This window comes from Brachyistius frenatus, unplaced genomic scaffold (genome assembly GCF_029030835.1).
Source record: "Brachyistius frenatus isolate BFR_SWC_R1_liver_20210118 unplaced genomic scaffold, ASM2903083v1 Contig_160, whole genome shotgun sequence".
Taxonomy (NCBI): Eukaryota; Metazoa; Chordata; class Actinopteri; family Embiotocidae; genus Brachyistius; species Brachyistius frenatus.
In genome coordinates, this window is record NW_027210759.1 from 399,734 (window position 1) to 421,007 (window position 21,274).

General features: G+C 42.9%; 1 protein-coding gene and 1 long non-coding RNA gene across 4 annotated transcripts; one reads left to right on the plus strand and one right to left on the minus strand.

The window, feature by feature from the left end:
* Positions 1-2,957: 2,957 nt before the first annotated feature.
* Positions 2,958-12,044, minus strand: lhx1a (LIM homeobox 1a). 3 transcript variants are annotated; one of them, XM_069716635.1, is made up of 5 exons: positions 11,181-12,044; positions 9,136-9,359; positions 8,226-8,512; positions 5,801-5,966; positions 2,958-4,808 (listed from the first exon to the last, which is right to left on the minus strand). In XM_069716635.1, exons 1-5 carry the CDS (start codon positions 11,258-11,260, stop codon positions 4,429-4,431), a joined length of 1,137 nt encoding a protein of 378 aa, XP_069572736.1. In that variant the 5' UTR covers positions 11,261-12,044; the 3' UTR covers positions 2,958-4,428. The 3 variants fall into 3 exon arrangements, with proteins under 3 accessions (XP_069572736.1, XP_069572734.1, XP_069572735.1); XM_069716633.1 differs by having other exon boundaries at positions 11,091-12,044; XM_069716634.1 differs by having other exon boundaries at positions 8,226-8,509; positions 11,091-12,043.
* A 136-nt stretch (positions 12,045-12,180) lies between these two features.
* Positions 12,181-20,591, plus strand: LOC138631599 (uncharacterized). The gene is made up of 3 exons (XR_011311732.1): positions 12,181-12,361; positions 14,661-14,762; positions 19,172-20,591. It is a non-coding gene; the product is annotated as an uncharacterized lncRNA (long non-coding RNA).
* Positions 20,592-21,274: the final 683 nt, after the last annotated feature.

Consider the following 21,274-nt stretch of genomic DNA (forward strand, 5'->3'; position numbering starts at 1 on the left):
ATTTGTTGTTGGTGAATTCATGCTCCTTATTATCTGCAACCACCTGCAAGCAGGGCCACACTGTTCAGCAGAATAAGAACAGGACCTGGGTGGTCTTTCTGGGAATTTGGGGTCTTGAATCCGAGCATAAAATATTGGGAATCTTTTTTTTTAGCTCATTACATTATTTTTCAAATCAGTGATTGAAAATGGGACTAAATGGGACTTTCAGACCTTACGTTATGGATTCAGTGTTTCTCCACCAGAAGGCAGTATTTAATGCAACAGTGTTAGCAGAGTAATTAAACATGACAAATAATAATGTATAAGAAGAAGCTTCTCAGATGTTTTTGTGGGTTATAGAGGGTGCATGTCTCAGGCTCTCAGTATTTCTATCCCTTCTATGCACTTGCTATAAGAAGATACTTACACACACACACACACACACACACACACACGCACACACACACACACACACATATGATATTTTACTTATCTTTTGTTCAGTCACGTGTCTGAAGGCAGCAAAACTGGAAACCCCTTTATTTATGTCGGACTTTCTCTAGGTGGCACTCTTTCCTTTGAATGTTCAGAAGTTGATCAAATGGCTCATTTTTCTTTTGCATATTCAACAAAAAACAAAAGTGAAAAATTCCTGAATTCCTGTGCAGCAAAGGATTTCTTTCTTGAAAAGAGCTCCTGGGGCCTGGATGGTTGAAGTGGGAAAAGGTCTGGCAACAGGTTGCGTCTCTCCTGAACTACACCTTTAAAAGGGAATCATGCATTAGAAGGAGCCACCCCTCCCCCCCCTCCACCCCAATATGACTTAAATAGTCTGAAGAAATGGTCCTGTGAGTTAAACATGCTCTTCTGACTTTGAGAGGAGGAGGAAGTGTAAAGAGTAGTGAGGTGGCAAGACAAACAGCTCGTCAGCAGAGGTCAGCTTATCAGGCTGCTACATGACTGTGTATCACCCACTCGCTGAGTATCGAGCCAGGGAAATGTGGCTCAGCGATCAACCAGCCCGCTCCATTGATTAACAGCTTTTTCTCATTCCTGGCCAAGAAATTGGCTTCCCCCCCAACATGTGTGGTTTGTTTGAGGAGAAACGAGGCCCGGTGCCATGTGTTTGTGTGCTTACGCTACGTCCGCTCTGAGGAGAGGGTACACTTCCAGCTGAGCCACTCTGCATTTAAAACTAGCAGCCAAATGCTTTTCATATGGAGAGGGGCTCGAAAAAAAAACCTCTTCTCAGTTTGAAGGCAAGAATCTCAGTGTTCGCCTGCTGGGCCTGATCTTCCTATTGGCTCAATATTTTGGCCCCCGTTGTACCCTAAAGTAAACCATTTTGTACAACCCCGCCCCTCCCTCCTCTAAGCAGTCACCCCCCTCTCATCACACACATGCACATACTGTACACTTATTTTGGCTCTGGGCGTGTGGGCTATTCAACCATCCTGACTCAGAGATTTAAAATGTCATTTAAAACCCATTCAGTGCTGTTAAGGCTTGTTTTATTTTTCCTGCTTTAGCCTACAAGGTCAGTTTGCACCAACAGCTGATGAGCGATCAATAGGAGATTTGAATTTAAAGAGCCGTGGCCCCGGGGGCGGTCAGTCGCCGGTGCATGGTGTTACCACAAGAGGGGGGGGGGGGGGGCTAAGCCCAGGGGCTCAACAAAGACCTATATCCTTCCACACACCCTCCACCCCCACCTTCCACTCCACCTCCCCAAGCTTGGTTAACTCTCAAGACCATGATTAATTCATGGTGGATTACAGTCTGGAGGCAGGGGAGAAAACTAGGATTGCATACGGTCCTAACTGCATGCGCAGGGTTAGGGAGATAAAGGTTCCCCCGGATTCATGCCACAATCCCATCGCCCGACTCGCTTCCCTACAAGTATGAATAATTTTTTTCATCCTCCCTGCAGAAGATCATGCCTCAGTGTTTGGACTTCTTGATTATTATTGCGGCTATGTTCGCTGAAATAAGTTAGAAGACGTCCCTCCCTGCTGCCAGACCGCACTGCTAGAACAGAAAGCTGCGGGGAATAATAATGTCGGAGCAGGCTAATAAAAGCATAACAAGCAGGAGAGTCGTGGTCACAGCAATTTCATCATTGTCCTTCACAGTCTCACAGCTAACTGCTCACGGTTAGTCGACGACCTCGAGTAACTGAAAGGAAGAATGTGAAAAAGAAACGGCATCAGGATAAGTTGTGAATTCGCTCCCCCTTGTGTTGGCTCCAGCAAGTCCACAAAATGCTTCCACGCTGGGAGAAAAGTTAAATCAGCAGAAACGTTTTTTTGTTGTTCCAGCCCTTGTTCTATTTGTCTATGAATTGTTCAGGATCTGCTGCAACGCTGTGGCAGGCAGAAAGAGAAACCCCAATGCTGACAGTTTAAGACTAGCATCACAAACCTCACCAGGACTCCGTAGTGCTTCACTACAACCCCGCTACAAGCTTCCAAGTTCTCCTTCTGACATCTTTCTTTCTTTTGTGTGTCTTTTCATCCCTTCCTGCCAAATGCCAGTTCAGTTCCACGCATTGTTTTTGCTTCCCATTAATCAGAATTAACAACTGTTTACCTGTCACCACGTCTACAAAAGCCAATTATTTCACCCTCCAAGTGATGGAAAATAAGATGTGTAGACAAAAAGCGTTCATTATGAAATGAGTGAAACTGGTTTCTTACAAAGAGCGCTGTGACACACAGCTGCAATAATATTATGTTTTACATGATACACTTTAATGTAAGGATATACTGTAAGATAACGGCTCCAAAGAAAGTGTGTTAAAAAATTCACGTGTATTTTCTAGTTTTATTAGAAACACATTTTTTGTCAACATGTTGTATTTATACAGTGAATGGTCTAATATGCACTGGAGGTCACATAAGCTTAGGTTTATTGGAACAATAAAAGACATACCATGAGGGCTTGATATTCAAAGAGATGCAGCAGCTACTAGCTGCTTATTTGACCATCAATTTTTAATAGTTTGGATTTTTCTTCTTTGAAGACACAAAAATAAAACCTGTCTAAGTATGTTATAATAACAATTTTATGAATGTATTGTCAGCAGACTAAAAAAATTAAGAAGTCAATGACTCCTTTTAACACTTACATTTTGTCTCAACACGTTCTGCGATGATGGTGCAAAGCACTTTAACAGTATTTGTGCTATTCTTTTTTTTAATTTGGCAAATTTCTACTCGTGTTTTTATTATTTTTTCACCTTTTTTGTAAACAACATCTTGTACAAACTAGCACAGTGAACCACAACCCCAGCAAATGTGTTTTTATCTCCATACAATATAAATGAAATCAATACAAAAGTTTGGTTGGTTGCTTGGAACATTTTTATATGGATCGAGAGGTTCTAAAACATGGTTTTCGAGACTTCTGGACTCCTGAATTAAATAGATTACGTAAACAGTTGACTGTTCTAAGTCCCATTTAGAACCCCAGTAAAAGATTTCAACATTTCAAGTTCACTTCCATTTTAAATAAAGGGTTTGCAGTCCATTGAAGGTTTTTACTGGTTTGCCTTTTGAAGGCGGCCTTCCTCAGATTTGGTGAAAATTCTGAAACCGAAACAAACAAATAGTCGAGGCAGAGAAAAAAAACAAACAACTGTCATTTCCTCGGGCCTTCAGAAACATAGTGTGAAAAAGATTAAGTGTCAATATGGCAGAGCCTTAGGAGGCAAAGAGGTCTGAGGAGCTTCTGAATAAATACAAGGGACACATCTCGTGCCTCGGACATAGTCTGAACGCCGCTCAGCCTTCCTACAGTGCCAGGTCAGCACACAACCAACCCTCTGCCCCTTTACTCTCTCTGTAAAGCTATTGAAGTCTTTGACAGTAGCTAATGATATTTTCATGTTCGGGACATACTATAGGAAAAGGGTTGTTTTTTTTTACCCCACCGGTGAGTGTTAGGGTGTTTGGTCGCGATGCCAGGCCACCGACAGGAATCAGGACGGGTGACAGGGTGTCCCATGGGCCCAAACAAAGGGTAGGGAGTCGGGGGCAGTTAAGCAGTCTCACCCAGGTTTGTTTTTTTTCTTTTCTTTTTTTCGTAAGTCCTGTTTTTGGATGCAGGGTGAGTGGGTTGAGAGAAGCAATTGAAACACCCAAACACAATACTGAAGACAATGTTTTGAAGCATAATTTGTATGCCTGAAACACTCCCCCCCCAAAAAAAAAAAAAAATAAAATAAAAAAAATAATGATCAGCAAACTAAATGGGGAAATAAATAAATAAATATTAAAACACCAAAAAAAAAGAAAAAAAAAGAAGAAGAAGAAGGGTTCAATGACGTTGCCCTAACCCTGTCGATATCCATGTCTCTGTTCTGGACTCCAGCCCCCAGACACCACCAAACCTCGCCACCCTCCATCAGCCAGATCTCTGGCAGGTAGAGTCTGCTCTCTCAAAAAACTACCACACGGTGCCCTCATTCATTTCCGAGGGCGGGTGGGACAGGTGGTTGTTGTATCCGCTACCGTTCAGCGACAGTGAGGTAAAAGGCGGACTAGGACCGAACACCTCGGATGAGATGCCGTGCAGGGGCCCAGGGATGCCGGGCTCCGGGCTGGGAGAGTCCCCCGGGTGGTGGGACATGATATCGGAGAAGCGCTGCACCTCGCTGGAGGGGTGGTGGCCCGGCAGGGGGTGGTCCATACCTCCGAGAGGGGTGCCCGTGGGGCCTGAGGAGGGCACGAAGGGGAGATCGACCGGGGTCTGGGCCTGCGATGACGGAGGCCCCTGAGGGAAGAAGTCATAGTTCCCTCCCGGGCCGTAGTACTCGCTTTGATAATCTGCAGATCCAAGAGAAGAAGAAAAAAATCTGCGTTAGCTCTGACTGAGAACAATGGGTGTGCAGAAATAATTCCGGGGACGTTGAGGAATTCATTGAATATACATAGCTTGATTTGTATTAGAGAGAGAGAGAGAGAGACCCTCGCCGTGCTACATTAGTCACAGAGCACGTTACACTTAAATCAAAACTGCAATTGGGTGGGGAGAACAACGTGGCCACAAAAATTAATTAAATTGGGGGCCATTTCATCAGCGATTCTACCTACTGAGACCGACTTTTTCAATTCAGCAGAATATTATTAGACTTTTTGCTTCAGCAGAAAGGACAAAGGCCTGGGCACAAATGAAATTCTCTGAAATTCATCAGATATTTCAAAGCATTTGAAAAAATAGTGCAGTGTTGGTGTCAAATCTCTCAGATATAAACTAATTTAACTTTAAGTCAATTCCCTGCTCACTGATTTCCAAAGGCCTACGGATGAGGTGACCCAAACTGATTTATGCATTTATGAATATACAAAATTGCATTAATGGTAAGGAAAAGCAGAAAATCACTGCATTGCATCTATTTGTTTATATGGATATTATTTTAATTGAGAGCACAAATTAACAAGAGCTTGATGTGACAACAATCAGAAAGCTTAAAGTGTATAGGCCTAATATAGTATCTATTTACTTGTGGTGGAAATGTCTATAAAAAGTCACTGCTTTATTCCTTATTCAACAGCCTGACCGATGAGGTGCTCATGGAATGAAATAGGGTAATGTAGCGCATAACTGAAAATGATAAATAATATAGGAAACAGGAGAACATTCAGACAAGATTTTAAAAAAACATCAAATACAATTTCGAGTAAAACGTTGAAAGTCAGAATCCCATCAAACGTTATTTTAACGTTAAATAAAGATATCTTTAATAAAAGCAAACACTTTGGAGGATATTAAGATGTACTTTTTTTCTTTAACAGAATGAACTAAATAAAATTCATACCTCCATAGTAGGAGAAGGGCCCATTGGGGATGAGCTCCCCGGGCTCCAGCCGGTCCACCAGCGTCCTCATCCGCCTCGGGCTCCGGAAAAACGCGTGCCTCCGGGCGCCCAGCGCGCTCAGCTGCTTCATGCGCCTCTCTTTGGAACGTCGGTTCTGGAACCAGACCTGGATATACACACACACACACACACACACACACACACACACACACACACACACACACACACACACACACACACACACACACATATGGGTCACCTCGTGTCACTCGGCAAACATGCAATAGGCTGATCACGTTATTGTCATTGCAAGTCAATATTCTGTGCGCGGCATGTGAGGAGAGGAAGAAGTGGAGATGACGTGGAGCGGGGTTACAAACTGCTTTACTCTATTCATAAATATCTAAACAAAAATGTGAGTTTTTGTCAATATGAAAAGAACAAAAAAATCTCGGCGTGTAAATTCTCCCACATTCAAAGAAATTGTAATTAGGTGTCTTATTTACCTTGGCACCTGCACCGCGCTGGCTTCTTATTAGAGTCAATAACCGCGCTCTCTGTGTGTTTTGCGACGTGCGTGATGAGCCGGTGCCTTAAATCCGCAAGGCTCTGCGGCGGAGAGGACTGCGCCCAATTATCGTTACAGGAGCGGGAGTCACATATAACCTCCCTAATGATCTTTTAACCCTCCATTTACTCCGACTGAAGGCTACAGCAGCGGGGGCTTAAAATCTCCAATTAATACTTAATAGGGGGGTTGTTACCAATATATTACCGGGCTCTTGGAGGTTATCATTTCCTAATCTATAGGCCGGCTTCCTTTAATTACGCTCTTCCCTTTTCCACCCTCATACATATTAGATACTCCTACTTCACTTTCCCTTTATCGCCATTAATCTGCAAACTAAACCTTTTTACTTTTGATCTGCCCCGCAGCCTTAAACACATTTTCTTAAAAAAAAACACACAAAAAAAACCCAACTCATATTTATGAAATAAACACATGAAACTCTGCTTTAAAATAATGTGTGCCACCTTTTCCCTTGGATTTCGGCATTAATCAATTACTGAAAATGTTTTTTTTTCCAATACTTTGGTGCGTCGCAGAAACTGTTTTTGAACCTGTAAAAAAATATAGTGAAAAAATGCCCCTAGAATATCATAGTTTATTCCCACTAATAATTATGATGATGTGTCGTCAGTTGGCTGTGATGCTCCTTGTTTAACTAGATGCGGCCCTGCTGTAATTCAGAGTTCTGAGTAGACAATCTGAAGACCCTTGAAACAGATTTCTGCCTTTCCACTTGGCTGGAAATGCTCACAGCATGGCTAAATGTGGTCGCAAAACGTGATGGCAGCGCTGTGCCAGGACTCCCAGCGCTCCCAGCAGCCTTGGCGCCAGTTGGCGACTTTGCCCCGTCGCGCGCGCCAAGAATCAAAAATACCCATATAAATTACCCGTTTCCAAATCAACCTCGTCCTCGGCCAATCTTTGGCTTAATGAATTCAATGTGACCGCGCAGTTTGGAGGGAAGATGCCTCCGTTAAAGAGGGCTGAAGGATGTGAAAAGGGGGTTGAGGGGTGGGGTGATGCTGGGGGAGGTGGAGCCTCTCAGATGGGATGAGGCCTGCACGGTCATGGCAGTCTGGCAGCTTGGCAGGGACATTTTTCCATAAAATATAAGCTGTTACATCACACCTTTTAATGGGTGCGTAACACCCTATAAAACAGAAAGGGCGCGAGCCCACCTCCTCAACCTGTGGGTGTCCTCTGAATTCTATTTCCGTAATATTTCGGACCATTTTAGACATATTTAGAGGAGCACAGTTGAGCCCGGGCGGTCTGGCACATGAAATGTCAGAAATGTTTACTTCTTTAAAAAAAAAACAAAAAAAAAACATGCCGATTGTGATGTAAAAATTACCTGAATAAATTCTTCCAAAATGTATTATCCTTTTAGCCATTTCAGTTCTGTGTCTGGTTGTTACCATAGCAATTACAACCATTTAATCGTTACTGGTTTTCTTGTGAGTTGAAGTGATCTAAACTCGCCACACAAACGGCAGAACTACCGGCCGCTGTCAGCTGGTCCAGGCTGGGACTCACTGACCGGGAGTCCTCAGGCTTTTACAGCATTTTAACCAGCACGACTATTTATTACTGAACCGTAGAAAAAGACCGCGGACGGCGAAACCTGCAGGCCTACCGTTATTACAACAGCGATCTGAATGGGTGTGTGTGTGTGTGTGTGTGTGTGTGTGTGTGTGTGTGTGTGTGTGTGTGTGTGTGTGTGTGTGTGTGTGTGTGTGTGTGTGTGTGTGTGTGTGTGTGTGTGTGTGTGTGTGGGGGGGGGCACGTGGAGCCTAGTCTGATATGATGTGTTTATTTAATTGAATGGTGAAGTTAAAGCTCCGCTCCCTTTACCTGGATGACCCTCATGTTGAGGCCGGTCTCCTGGGCCAGCTGCTCCCTGATGTGTCTGGTGGGTTTGGGGGTGGCAGCGAACGCCGCCTTCAGCGTCTCGAGCTGCTTGGCCTTGATGGTGGTCCGGGGCCCGCGCCGTTTCCCTCCCAGGTTCTGGTCGTCGTTCTCGTTGTTAACTGTCTCCTTGTCGGACAAGGCGGCTATCTCCGTGTCTTTTAGGACCACGTCGTCCTGAAGCTGGTCTTGAGAGTCCGGTGATAAACTCGGGTCGCTGCATGCCGTTACTGCTGAAATGACATGAATATGATTATCTGTCCAGAGCCATAACACGGGGGTTATTCCAGCGATAAACTAATCCACCTAGCGGTCAATTAAAGGTGGCAGACCTCAGGTAGGTGATGCAGAGGTCCTTCTAGCGCCAACATTAGGAATAATAAACAATATTTTCTGAAAGATTCATCCAGTGTTTTGCATCTGTGAACGGTATTAATACGTTTGTGGTATAGAATAACTTAAAGAATAGGACATTTATTATACAGATAAAAAGAGCTGATTTGGTCTTTTCTCAAATTTCAAGTATGAAGTAAAAATTGCAAACAATATTAGTAAAAACGACCTTCCATGACAGATTTGGGAACAAAGCTATTTAGGACAAATTAATGTGAGGATGATCTGAGCAGCTCTCAGAGGCTCCAAATAAAAATATTAGGCATTTGGGAGCGGAGTGTCAATAGGCTGTTTTTTGTTGAGGAATTCTACTCCCTGGGTGCCGTCTACGTCCTGGACATGGACATGATGAAGTCACTGCGAGGCTGAACACATCACATCCATCACAATTTATCCCGCTTTGAGCGCGCGCTGCACACACACACACACACAGCATCCCAAACACACAGGTCTGCCTCCGTACCTGAGAGGAGGTTGCTGTCTTTTACACTGGCGTTGCTTAGGTAATCTTCTTTACAAACGAATTTGTTCTCGTCGATGATGTACAGCTCCTCGCCGGTGGAGAGCTGCTTATTGCACATCATGCAGGTGAAGCAGTTGAGGTGAAACACTTTGCTCCGGGCCCTCCGGACCAGGTCGTTGGGAGAGATGCCCTGCGAACAACCGCCACACTTGGTGCCGAACCGCCTGCAGGAAATGAGCTGGGATTATTGTTGTTGTCAAAGATATATTTTACATTTTTTAAAGCTTTTAAATACAAATATATGAACATGCGGCCAGGTTTGGAGAACACGCGGAGAGGATGGGGACGGATTGAAGGAACGCAGACGCAGATTGACATTTTATAATGCTGCTGACTGGATTCAGTATCCTGAAGTCACATTTCTGTGTGACAAAATATCACCGATTTATAATGGAGCATTGCCGTTTTGCTCAGGCCAAGAAATTATTATTAATATTCACGTTTCCTTGTAGGCTGAAAACGCAATGTATGGACTACAATGAACAGTAATCTATTTTCAATACATGTTAACATTCAATTTAAAAAAAGATAACTAGGGTGGATAAAGAAGAAAAGAAAACAGCGCCATGAGCTTACTTTTTTCTCTCTTTTTTTTTAAAGGAGGCTATTTTAGTTTTTTTTTTTTTTTTTAACCTTGACCTGTTTTCAAAATCAAACAAAATAAATAAAAATTCATGCCCAATGGTACTAATAATACATTACAATAAGATACAATGTCATTTTAAAAAAAAAAAAAAAACGTTTTTTCGGTGGCCAAACATGATTTCTTTCCTCTATAAAATATTTCACAACAGTGTGACTACTTTTTATTTAATTTATTACATTTTAACATCTATATTTATATTTGCAATCTGTTTGTTTTGAATACAATACTAGGCCTATGTTGAAAAAGGTCAATTTCAGTAAATAAACGGGGTTCTCGCGGGGTGGTTTCGGAATAATAAATTATAGCCCTGCCACTGACTTCACCGGTAAACAATGTGTATTGAGTGGTGTGCACTGCTTGTTGACTGCACGTCTGTGATTGCATTGTCTGCGGACTTGATCTTTTCGACTAGTTTACTATTCAAATCCACTTATCACGTCCTCCTCAGCCGGACTGAGCAAACACACCGGGCTGCGGCTCCTGTGGCCGGGGTTTGATCCTGAGCGCTGCCCCGGCAGCCGGCACGATGTTAAAAAGAAATACACCCCAAGTGTGATTTCCTTGATTTCCTAACAAACCCCCCTCTCCCCGCTGAGAGAGCACACACGCGTTTAGTGTCGCTGCTAGTCTTTTGTTGTTATTTTGCATAAGAATCCAAATTAACAAGCTTTTAATTACTCACTGCTAATCAAAGCTTATCGCCCCCAAGTCCTCATTGACGCCTGCAGGCACGGACAGGTCGGTTTATTCATTTATTTAGCGAAAACATAAACGAGAGACTCTGCCCTCAGTGTAAATAAGCATGAGCAGTCAACAGATGTTTGTAACATGTTTTTTGATTATCGGGTTTATCTTTCCTATTCACTAATTTACTTTATTTTAACTGTAAAAACAGATTAACTTAACATTTTGTTCTGATGTTTGATAATGAATACAGCAAAAGTAACAGTTGTAAAAAGAAATAGAAGATACGGTATTTATCTAACTGACTTTTTTGTTTGACGACTAAAGGTCATGTTCCGTTAAATGCCATGTTTTTAGAGTTTCCATTTACTTTTGGGAGATAATGCGCCATCAACATCTGTGCCCCTGTTTTTGCTAATATTTAAATTCTCTTTATATCATTTTCTTCATGCATCTGTGCCAGTTTACCTGCTGCCACTACAATCCGGCTTCGCTCATAAAAAACAGTTTCATCACAAACAAAAACACTGTTGGTGAGTTTTTCTGCCACCTTCCCCGAGCTTACCTAAAGAAATCATTTTTGCAGTACAGTCTCCCCTCTCGAGAAAAACATTTCTCTGTCAAATTACATTTGCACTCGCAGCACTGCACGCACTTGACGTGCCAAGCTCTGTCCAGCACGTTGAGCAGAAAGCGGTCCAGGATAGGCCTCTCGCAGCCGGCGCAGTGGACCATGGCTTTGGCTGGGCTACAACCCCCACAAATGAAGCACACGCTCAAACAAAATCAACAGCGCAGGCCGAGCATTGACCGAGTATCTGCTTTCTCCCTCCCCGATTCGCCTGGAGCTCCCGGGTCAATGTGCGCGGAGTAGCCAGTCGATCAGGTGTCACCACAGATTTTCCCCTGCATGCGTAAAAAGGCTCAGCGTCCAAAAAAAAAAAAAAAAAAAAAGAAAAAGAAAAAGAAAAGAAAAGAAACGAACCAGGATGGGATGGCAACCGGGTCCTCTCCGCTGGAAAAACCAAAAGGGGAAAAATAAATCAGTCCTTTAATGGATCCGAGGCGAAATTCAACCAGGGTGTAGATTTCAACACATGAAGCTGCGGATCGGCTCAGGCAAGAAGAGCGCAGCCAGTTTGGTTGTCCCGGCGCTCTTGGAAGTGACGCATTGGTGTGCCAGGCAGGGCTGGAAGACGCGTCTAGTAAAATGCTTTTAGGGCAGAGCTGTCACACAACAAGACACGCACGCCTATAAATAATTCAGTGTACTTTAACATGGCAGCGTATCCACTGTTCAAAAACACGCCGAGAAACAAAATCACACACCCAAGAGATTAAAAAAAAGAGTGTTTTCCCCCTCGCCTTGTCGGATGATCCTGGATGTTTGGATGCGATGGTGGGGGATGCTGGGACGCTGGTGGCTCCGGTAGTAGTCAGTGTGTATGCTGGGATGCCCGTCAGTCTCCAGTACCGTGCTTATGCTGGGATGCGCTGGGTCTCCAGTACACTGTCTTGCTCCTAACGCTCCAACCCAGCCTTATTCCCATCCTCCTGACGTCAGGCCGCGGCCGGACCAATCAGCGCCGCGCCATGCCAGCAACCATCAAGCCGCCCCATCATAACCCAGCGAGGGCTCTGCCTGCTATTTATGCCACACACTCAAGACACCAATTGTCAAGAATTTCCCTGCAAACTGTCATATGTTAGTGAATGTGTTTGGAGGAAGCAGCGGCGGCGGAGGGCGAGCCGCGCGGAGGGAGAGACGCCACTTCTCAGCTGCTGAGCAAATTGTCTTCTGGGCATGAGGGGGACATGAAGGAGGAATCTGAGCAGGTAGATACAGTGGCGTCTTCCGGATAAAGAGGCTGGAGGCGCATATTGCATAGCGCGCGCGCGCTCTCTCTGTTTATTCGTGTGAAGTTGCTTTGTGCCAGAAAATAGTGCTGATAGTAGCGGAATATGTTTGTTCTGTTGATTTGAGAATAACTGGAGGCTTTTATCATCAATATACCAGCCGTACGTTAAACATATACAATGTAACAGCCTGCTTTGCACTTGAACGCATCACGTGTTGAACGAAATGTTTAATTACACAGCAGGAAGCAGCGCACCGCCGAGATCTTATGCAGGTGAGATATGACGCGGTCTCATCCGTAGCTGTAGCGCGCGATCCATCCGTTTTGTCTTTGGTGTGACGGAGGGGAAGCGTGGAAGTGAAAGACCGAAAGGCTCTAAAGTTGACAGGTCGTGCAGCTCAGCCCGTGAGGAAGCGGCCCAGACACCTCGGACGATTTATTAGGGAGGTCCAATCCACTTCAAGTCCACCTTAAATAAATAACACCGTGACCCTAACAGCCCGCTGGATTATTAGTCGTTTCCGATCAAAGAGATCCGTCCCGTCTTTTGTTTTGATGGTTTTCAGGCCTGAACTTTTCAACACTTCTCAGTTTTGTTTCTCAATGAAAATAGATTGTCTAGTTTACAGCGGGAAAAGTTTACATGCTTGTTGAACAAATTCGTTTCGTTCCACTGTCTGACCAAGATTTGCATTTGACAGGAAACTAGTTTGGAGTAATTCATTTCTGAAACGTTTATTATCACAGACTGTTCCATTGTGGCCTGTAAAACGATAGATTAATAAATGTAGCTGTATTAAGAAAATGCTGTATCGTATTTTTGTTGTAAAGAAGTGTGGTTTTATTTTCCTGTCTTAAAATGAAATCAAGTCGCGCGCTTCTCGCACTTTAAAGCAGAAAAAGCGACCAGGGGACACCCGTTTATTCTGGAGCAGTAGCCCGCCAGCACCCTCCTGCATATGGGCTGCTTCTCATGCAAAACGCCCGCCCGTCTCCGTCCAGCTGCCCCCCATTTCTCTCCCCCCCCCCCCCCACACACACACACACACCGGCGTCTGGGGAGCGCCCCATTCAACAGGACATGTGTTACTGGCTTAAAGAAAAAAAGAGATAAGGCTTCAGAACACACACTCCATCTCTTTTTCTTTTCTTGTTTTCACTTTACCACCGCAGCACAGTGCTGTCCTCTCCTTCTGCTCGCGTCTTTTCCCTCCGTTTTACACTTTATTTAGCTCTGTCCGCATCTAAGCATCTTTCATGTCCAGTTTCAACTTGGGGGTAGGGGTGGGGGTTGGGTGGGGGGGGGGGGTTCTGCTGCTGCTACAGAGAACTCGTGCTCCATGACAACTGAGCGCTCCGTTCTCCACAGAAGGGCAATCAGCTATTGAAATGTTGCGTTTCCTTTGGAATATAAAACTCACTTTATGTCTATTTTGTTCTGCACTAAAACCTGCAAAAGAATCTGACAATAACCCCAGAAATCCCGCAGTCTGCAGGCCTTACACTCTGCAACACCACACAAACTTGTAAACGAAGCATGTAAACAACAAAAGTTGTTGTTATTTGCATGTGTAGAAGATGCCTTGATAGTCTGTCAGTGGGGATAATCTCTGCTTGATTTAGAAAAAGCCACAGAGAGAAAAAGCCAGCTCACGGAGGAAGATTAATCCACGAATAGAAGGAAATCAAAATATAGGCTATAGGCTTAAACATATCTCAACTCCCCTCCAGGCAAAGACACTATTACATGCAAAAAATGGTTTTAACCTTACCACTGTAATCCTTCACTAGCAATAGATTTTTATTCTCACCCATATTTTCATTTTGGCAGAAGTTGTGAATTGGGGTTTGTCGTGCAGTCTGCAAGTTAAAGAAAACAAAACTTATTTTCCCTCATTTTTAGGTTAAATCTCAGAATGATTTGAGCCTGTTAAGAGAATGAAAATGGGCTCTCCAAACCAATCAGAAATGTACCTGGTATACGTTCCCAAAAAGACACGTTTTATTTTCTTCACATTTGATATTTCTGCATTTCTTTTCCTTTGTCTAAAGTGTAATTGTGGACACTTTGCCACACGGTTAAGAAAGGGGGTATTCTTGTATCAGGGCCATAGTGTTGTAAAGCAGCCCAGGAGATTTGGGGTTTATGAAGTGCAGACAAGTGAACTGGTACACTGCGAGATAATTAATCTGAGATAATGAATGAGGCTGTGAAGATGCATGCAATCATTAATTCTAATCATGACACGTTTATTTGTCTCCCTTCTCTCCTCCAGGCTCAGTTTAGAGACACAATGTCACCACAACAATGTATGAAGAGCACGGCTAGAGGAGGGAGAGGACTTTGGGATAAAGGCTAAATTCTGCAGCTGGAGCAGGTGATTAGATGGATTGTGGGGGGAAAGGTGTTTAAAATGGGAGATACTGGGGTGGCCATGGCTGTGGGAGCGACCTTACAGCCGGGGCAGGGCAAGCTGCCGAGGGGGTGACTCCGGTAGAGAGAAATATCACCCCCGACTGGAGCTTTGATCAACTGAGTGTACCGGGGAGGGGGAGGAGGAGGAGGAGGAGGGTGGGTGGAGGGCCGGGTACCGGTCCGCTGCTCTGCTCAGCTGCTTGCAGCCTCTTTGAAAGATTTAAAAAAAAAAAAAAACTTGTTTTAAGAAAAGAATATTGCAAACAGCTGGTGAAAATCATTATTTATAATACGCAATGATCATTATGGACCATGAATACGTTTGTTTTATGATACAAATAGTTCAATTTCTGTGAAACCAGCTAACTTAATATCATTTGTATAATTTTTCATCTCTATTCCGAGTAAAAAAAAACTTCACCACATGAAATGGGAGAAATTATTCCAAGGTGCAGCTGTGGCTGAATGCACGTTTTTTGAAAAGAAAGAAAATGAAAAGCCCACGAGAAATAAGGCACAGATTATTTTATTTTATGGCATTGTCATTATTGTGTAGCTGTGGACCAAAGATGACAAATGAATTTACGAGTTTAAATTCGATTTTCTTCAGAAAAAAAAAAGAAAGAACAAAAAAAAAAAAATCGTTTCTGCCAGTAACGAAAACCAACACCAGAATTCAGTTAATTAAAATGTTCAAAATACGCTGCAAACGTCGTGTTTCACGCGCCCACCAGGAGAAAGCTGTTTTAACAGTGTGTACAATGCGTTCTCCATGAACCACTTAACTTCTATATTGGTTGCGCAAACTGCTTTTGAGCGAGCACATTTAGTGCAACAAATTTGCTCCATATTAGTAAAGTGTGTTTGTGTAGGGGAGGACATGCTGCTGGAGAGGGTGGTGCCCAGCCCAGTCTGTCAATCATTCTGCACCGCATTATCACGCACTTCCAGGACCGACAGCCGACCCTCCCTCCTTCATCCATCCATCTGTCCATCTGTCCGTGCCTCCGTCCATCCGTGCCCGCGCGCGGTGCTCACGCAACAGAAAAGGCCCCTGTGGCAGAGATTCACAGTCTACAGCGGTACAACCCAAATGAGTGGGGAGGCTGCAGCAGCCAGCACCAAAGGAGAGTCCCACGATCGACTGACTGAACTGTGCAACCCCCCCCCCCCCGCCCCCCTTCCCCTCCTGTACATCAGCCAAACATATGCCGATGTGAACTCGACGTGGATTATTGAGTCAACAGCAACTCTATGCAAACATTTTTCCAGACTTCCCAACTCCGGTCCTGGCCTGTGCTGAGAGAAATCCAATGGGATTTATAGATCATCTCCCTACAGCTGTCCCTTCTCAGTCAGTCAGTCACCCCCCCCTCGACCCCCAAGCAACACACACTCCATCCACACACACTGGGCAACATTCAGAGGCTCATGATCCGACCTCCAGAACCGTCCTCAGCTACAGCCACCGCTGTCTTCTGTGTGTTTTCTCAAGGAGATCATATGAGTCAGTGAGTAGGGGGCTTGGGGGTCCAGAACAGTAACCTTCACCCAGAAACAAGGCCACCGCCAGTGTCCCGCTCACTCCTCTAGGGGGCGAATTCAAGCCGGATAAATAAAGGGCTCAGGCCTTGATGATGTTATAATTGCTATAATATTATTATTATTATTATTATTATATCTTTAATTCCAAATTATTGCTGTCACAATAAAACATCCCACCTCTCCCTGCCATCAATATGACTAGTTATACAGTACCACTGGATACATTGTAAATATATATTATTTTTGGTATTTTCTAAATTAGGTTTGACAGGCAACGTTCTTGACTTGAAGCAGTAATATATCTTTAAATATTTAAAGTTGATTTATAAGTGCTGAAGCAAGCAAGCCAATACGAAAACAGATAATAATGGTCCAAATATTTAGTGATTTGTCAAAAACGGTATTGTTTCTATTTTTGAAAAAAAAAAACAAAAAAAAAACAACAACTGTGAAAATAATATTCATCTAAATACAGGGCGGAGGTCAGAAGGTTTCTACAGAGAATCTGTTAAAGAAAAGAAAAGAAAAATCTGCATCACTTCTGTCTCATTAGTTTCAGAACTGACTGACTGAACCAGGTGAGAATCATCAATAAAACACCTTCAGCCTCAGTCAAATCTAAAAATACAAAAAAAATACAAAAAAAGGGGGAAAAAAGGGATTTTTCTCAGACGAAAACGCTGCAATCAGACTCGGTGAGAAATGATCATACATAAAGGAAGCAGCCTCTAAAGCATTTCCCCTAGTTTAGATTAATGGTACTGCGCGCTTATTCTGCAGTCGGGGTGAAAGGGCTGGGATCACTAATGATTATAATATAATGTGTGGCAATAACCACTCCCTTTGAGATATTATCGCCCGCTGGCCAATGCTCAGGGGACGAGCTGCATGGCTGCAGAGCGGCAGATAGCTGCTGCTGCTGCTGCAGCCACCGCAGCGGATTTCTGCGCTCTGAAATAAAAAGCCCGCAAGCATGGAGGAAGGCAGAGCTGGCCGCTGCTGATACCTGCATTAAAATATACAGCAGACCAGAGCGGCCTGTTAATGCTGTATTTTGTTTCCCCCTTTTTATTTTTTTAAATGATGAGATGATGAAGATTTTTATGACTGAGCATATCAGCGCTGTAGATTTTTTTTTTTTTTTTTTACCAATTACAGCTGTAAATCAAACTCAGGAAAAAAAATCCTTTTTACTTGTTTTTAATAGCAACCATTTAAACTGATTAAATTACAACAACGAAAGAACATTGTGCGCCTTCTAAACGGTGTTTTACTGTAGCAAGAGGCGCTGCAGTAAAACCCTGAACTTAATGGTTCTGTGGTTAGAGCAGCGCAGCAGGTGTATATTCTGCTTTAATAGACTCAAATTCTATTTTCCCCTCAAAATCAAAATGAGAGAACTCAAAGAAGCTAAAGTGTGAGTCTTAACATTTTCTGACCAACAAACTCTTTGTTAATTGCGAGAATGGTCTCAAATGATTTACACTTTTTGTGTTTGATTTTATTCAAAGTCTACAATCAGAGACGACTGGAGAAAAATCTCGTGCGAAGAAAATCTAAGCATTGACACTAAAAGTCTGCCTTTGTAAAATATATTTGAGATATTAATTAGTAGTGCTTTGCTAATTTTATACCTACACATATGTCAGAGATGAGCGAAACGTGAATAATCCCTGGCCTATCAGGACATCATCATAATTATTATTTTTTTTCATGAAAACCGCCTTTAAAAGCAACTGTAGGCCTGTAATAATGCAAAGTTACTGCTCTTTTTTTTTTTTTACAAATCTTCCTCATTTAAGAGCTACTCAGTTAATATTGTGGAGTCACAGATGTCCACAATTTTCACCCCCCATTCATGGAAAACAATCATCCCACCCCCCTACCCCCCCTCTCAGCCCCCCAAAATTAAACAAGAACCATAAAGCTTCCAATTATTCTTTAATGTGGACGCGCACAACTTTTCCAGCGTCGATTGGGCTCGAAATCCGCATAATTATCGACATCCAATGATCAATAACAGCTCAGTCCTCAACAACGGCGGCGTAAAAAAAGGCTGTTCTGAAGGGAAGGAGGGGACGAGAGGGAGGAGGAGGAGGAGGAAGAAGTGTAGTGAGTGATGCTGCTGTGTTGGACGCACCGCGGCCAATCCCGCCCTATCCATCTTCATTGGAGCTTTTGTGTGCGCAAAAAGCAAAGGCGCGCATAAGGTAAAGCCCGCATCAAAGCCGCGGCTTTATTTTTATATCCAATAGATCAGCAGGCAGACAAAGCTTTATTTTCGCCAGGAGAGAGATATTTTACCTCCGCCTTACGGTTTTATGTTGGAGAGGTGTCAGCCGCTGGAAATGAATGGCTAATGCATAGGCAAAGCGCTGCTCCGCTCGCATGCTGCACGTCAGAGGGGGGCTGCAGGGAAGAGCAGCGGGGATTTAGGGCCCCTGGGGGCCCAGCATGGGGAACTGAGCACTAGGGGTGTCCGAGGAATCCAGGCTCCACTCATGCTGTAGCTCACGACACAGCTGAACACAAAAGCACAGTTAAACACGCACTAATAAATGAATTTCCCAGAACTAGACTTTTTAATACCCCCTCTCCCCCCTCCCACACACACACCTACCTACTCATACACACACAGCCATCCCATTATTTATTTTTTTATTTATTCTAGGTTATACTGTTTAGTGGCGACAAGAACACAATAAGTGAAAAAAAACCTTCACAAAATACAAATGTGCAGACAAATATTACATTTCTGATTAAATTAAATAAATCTGGTTTGGCAAAATGAATCTACACTCGATTATCACTTATTCTCTTTTTCAGAAACTGTCGGGATCTTCGACTGATCCTAGCTCCTGTAGTGACTGGACGTGTAGCTCATTCCACAGCTGACCAAAGGACACAGTGCGCGAGTTCGTCTTCCCTTCATCAACATTTCAGGGCCGTCCTCAGTATTTCTGTGGATTAAAAGAACAGCCCCCGGTTTACCCCGCCACCCTGCCAGCCCCTCCTCAAACATCTTTTGTATCATCACAGCTCATACTGTGAGGTAAATTAGTAGGATGAGGAATGTGTGTGCAGAAAAATAAAAGCCTTGGATCTTTGTTAAAATCCAGGGCCGGTTGGAGCCTTTATGGGGACATAAGTGCCCCCCCCCCCCCAATCCTTTCACCCGTTCCCATTGTTTGTGTATATTACTGTAGGTCATACTGTAAGTGGACATTCATGGCACCAGAAATGTTCTTTAGAGTTACATAGTAGCTCCTTTCTACAGGATTATATATAGATTTATATATATAATGCTTAATAACTTCCCATGTAAACATCACAGAACCATAGTTATGGGTTTAAATTTAAGAGGACACTTGTACCATTAGAGGTAGTGTATTAGCAAACATTATTATTATCTACATAGCACATAAATAGCACCTAAAATGTGTAATTTATTTAAAAATATAAGGATTTTATTGACACGTATTCAGGTTTTTTTAAATAGCCTTTGAAAAACACATAGTGCCCTCACTGGTAATAAGGTTGGATGATACTTTTATTAATTGGCTACAAGACAACAGCATAAACATTTAATTTCCTATTTTCATAGCTTTTAAGTTACTAATAATTTTAAGAGCTGCATTTCTTTTTTTATACAGGCCTTCGTTCAATGAGTAACTTTCCTTTTCCTGTAACCGCTGGCACCCACACGCTGTCAGTGCTGCAGAAAAACACAATCTACCATCACCCACCAGCTTCAAAAGGAAGTTTGCAGTCTACAGATGTGAAGAACAACAATTTTACAATGAATGGATTAAATAGTTAGTTTTTTCTGCACCAATGATGATGAAATTTAACTCATACTTTCACCAACAACCTAAAGTACAGATACAAATCTACAAAGTGGATGTGGATCACAGGCAGCACACAGTCGAAAACAAACACATATCAGTTAATGCATGTGCTGGCTGTTAAAGATCTACCAGCAGTCCCTTTAAGGGGTCCCAAGATTCACCTGCATGACTCATTTTTCAGCTGTTTGTAAGGTTACATATGAGCTTCGGTGATCTTCTACATTTAGCTGGTAAAATATGAGGAAATGCTTCAAAACTATACAGATTAGTCTAATTATTTTTGAATAAATACCAAAATTGTGACAAAAATGTGTGTATTGTTGTAAGGCCCTCTTCCTTGCCAAAAATGAATTAAGTAGTATGTTTAAAAAAAAAAATATATATATGTTGGGGTCAAAATTCATAACAGACCACACTATCAAAATAAATCTGATATTACAATTCATTCAGCTGTTCAAACAGTATTTTTCCAATTCTTCATTAAAAGGTCCAATCCGAACACTTTTCATTTAAAGCATGGCTGTGGAGGGTTTGCGGTGCATCGAGGGAGCTTAACAGGAGAAATGTTCCAGTGTCCCATGATGGACTAAATGTTGTTTTAGAGGCTTTTCTGTACTAATAACATTACATTTACTTTCAATTTATGAATGCACATATTCAAATGTAAAGATGTTGAATAGTGCTTCAAATACAAGCATCCTCCAAACAAATCTGTTGGAATCAGCTTTGAAATATTCCCATTAGCCGAATCCAGCCCAGACCCCCCCAACACAACCCCATATAGAACTATTAGCTAGTTGTTAAAATCTTATGCACTGTTCACTCCCTGACACGAATGCAGATTTCTCGCTATATGCTGCAAAGAGTTAACGAGATTTACAATGCTGCTCAAAACACAGAGCTTCCCTGTCATATTTCCCCCTCATGCTAAATAGAAATCTTAAGAAGTAATTGGAATTTACTGCATACCTGAATAACTGCATATAAATAAGCACACATTTCATCGGGGGGTTCACTGACACTGTTTGGTCGCATAAAAACCGCTGCATACATTATAATACACAGCAAATAATCTTATTTT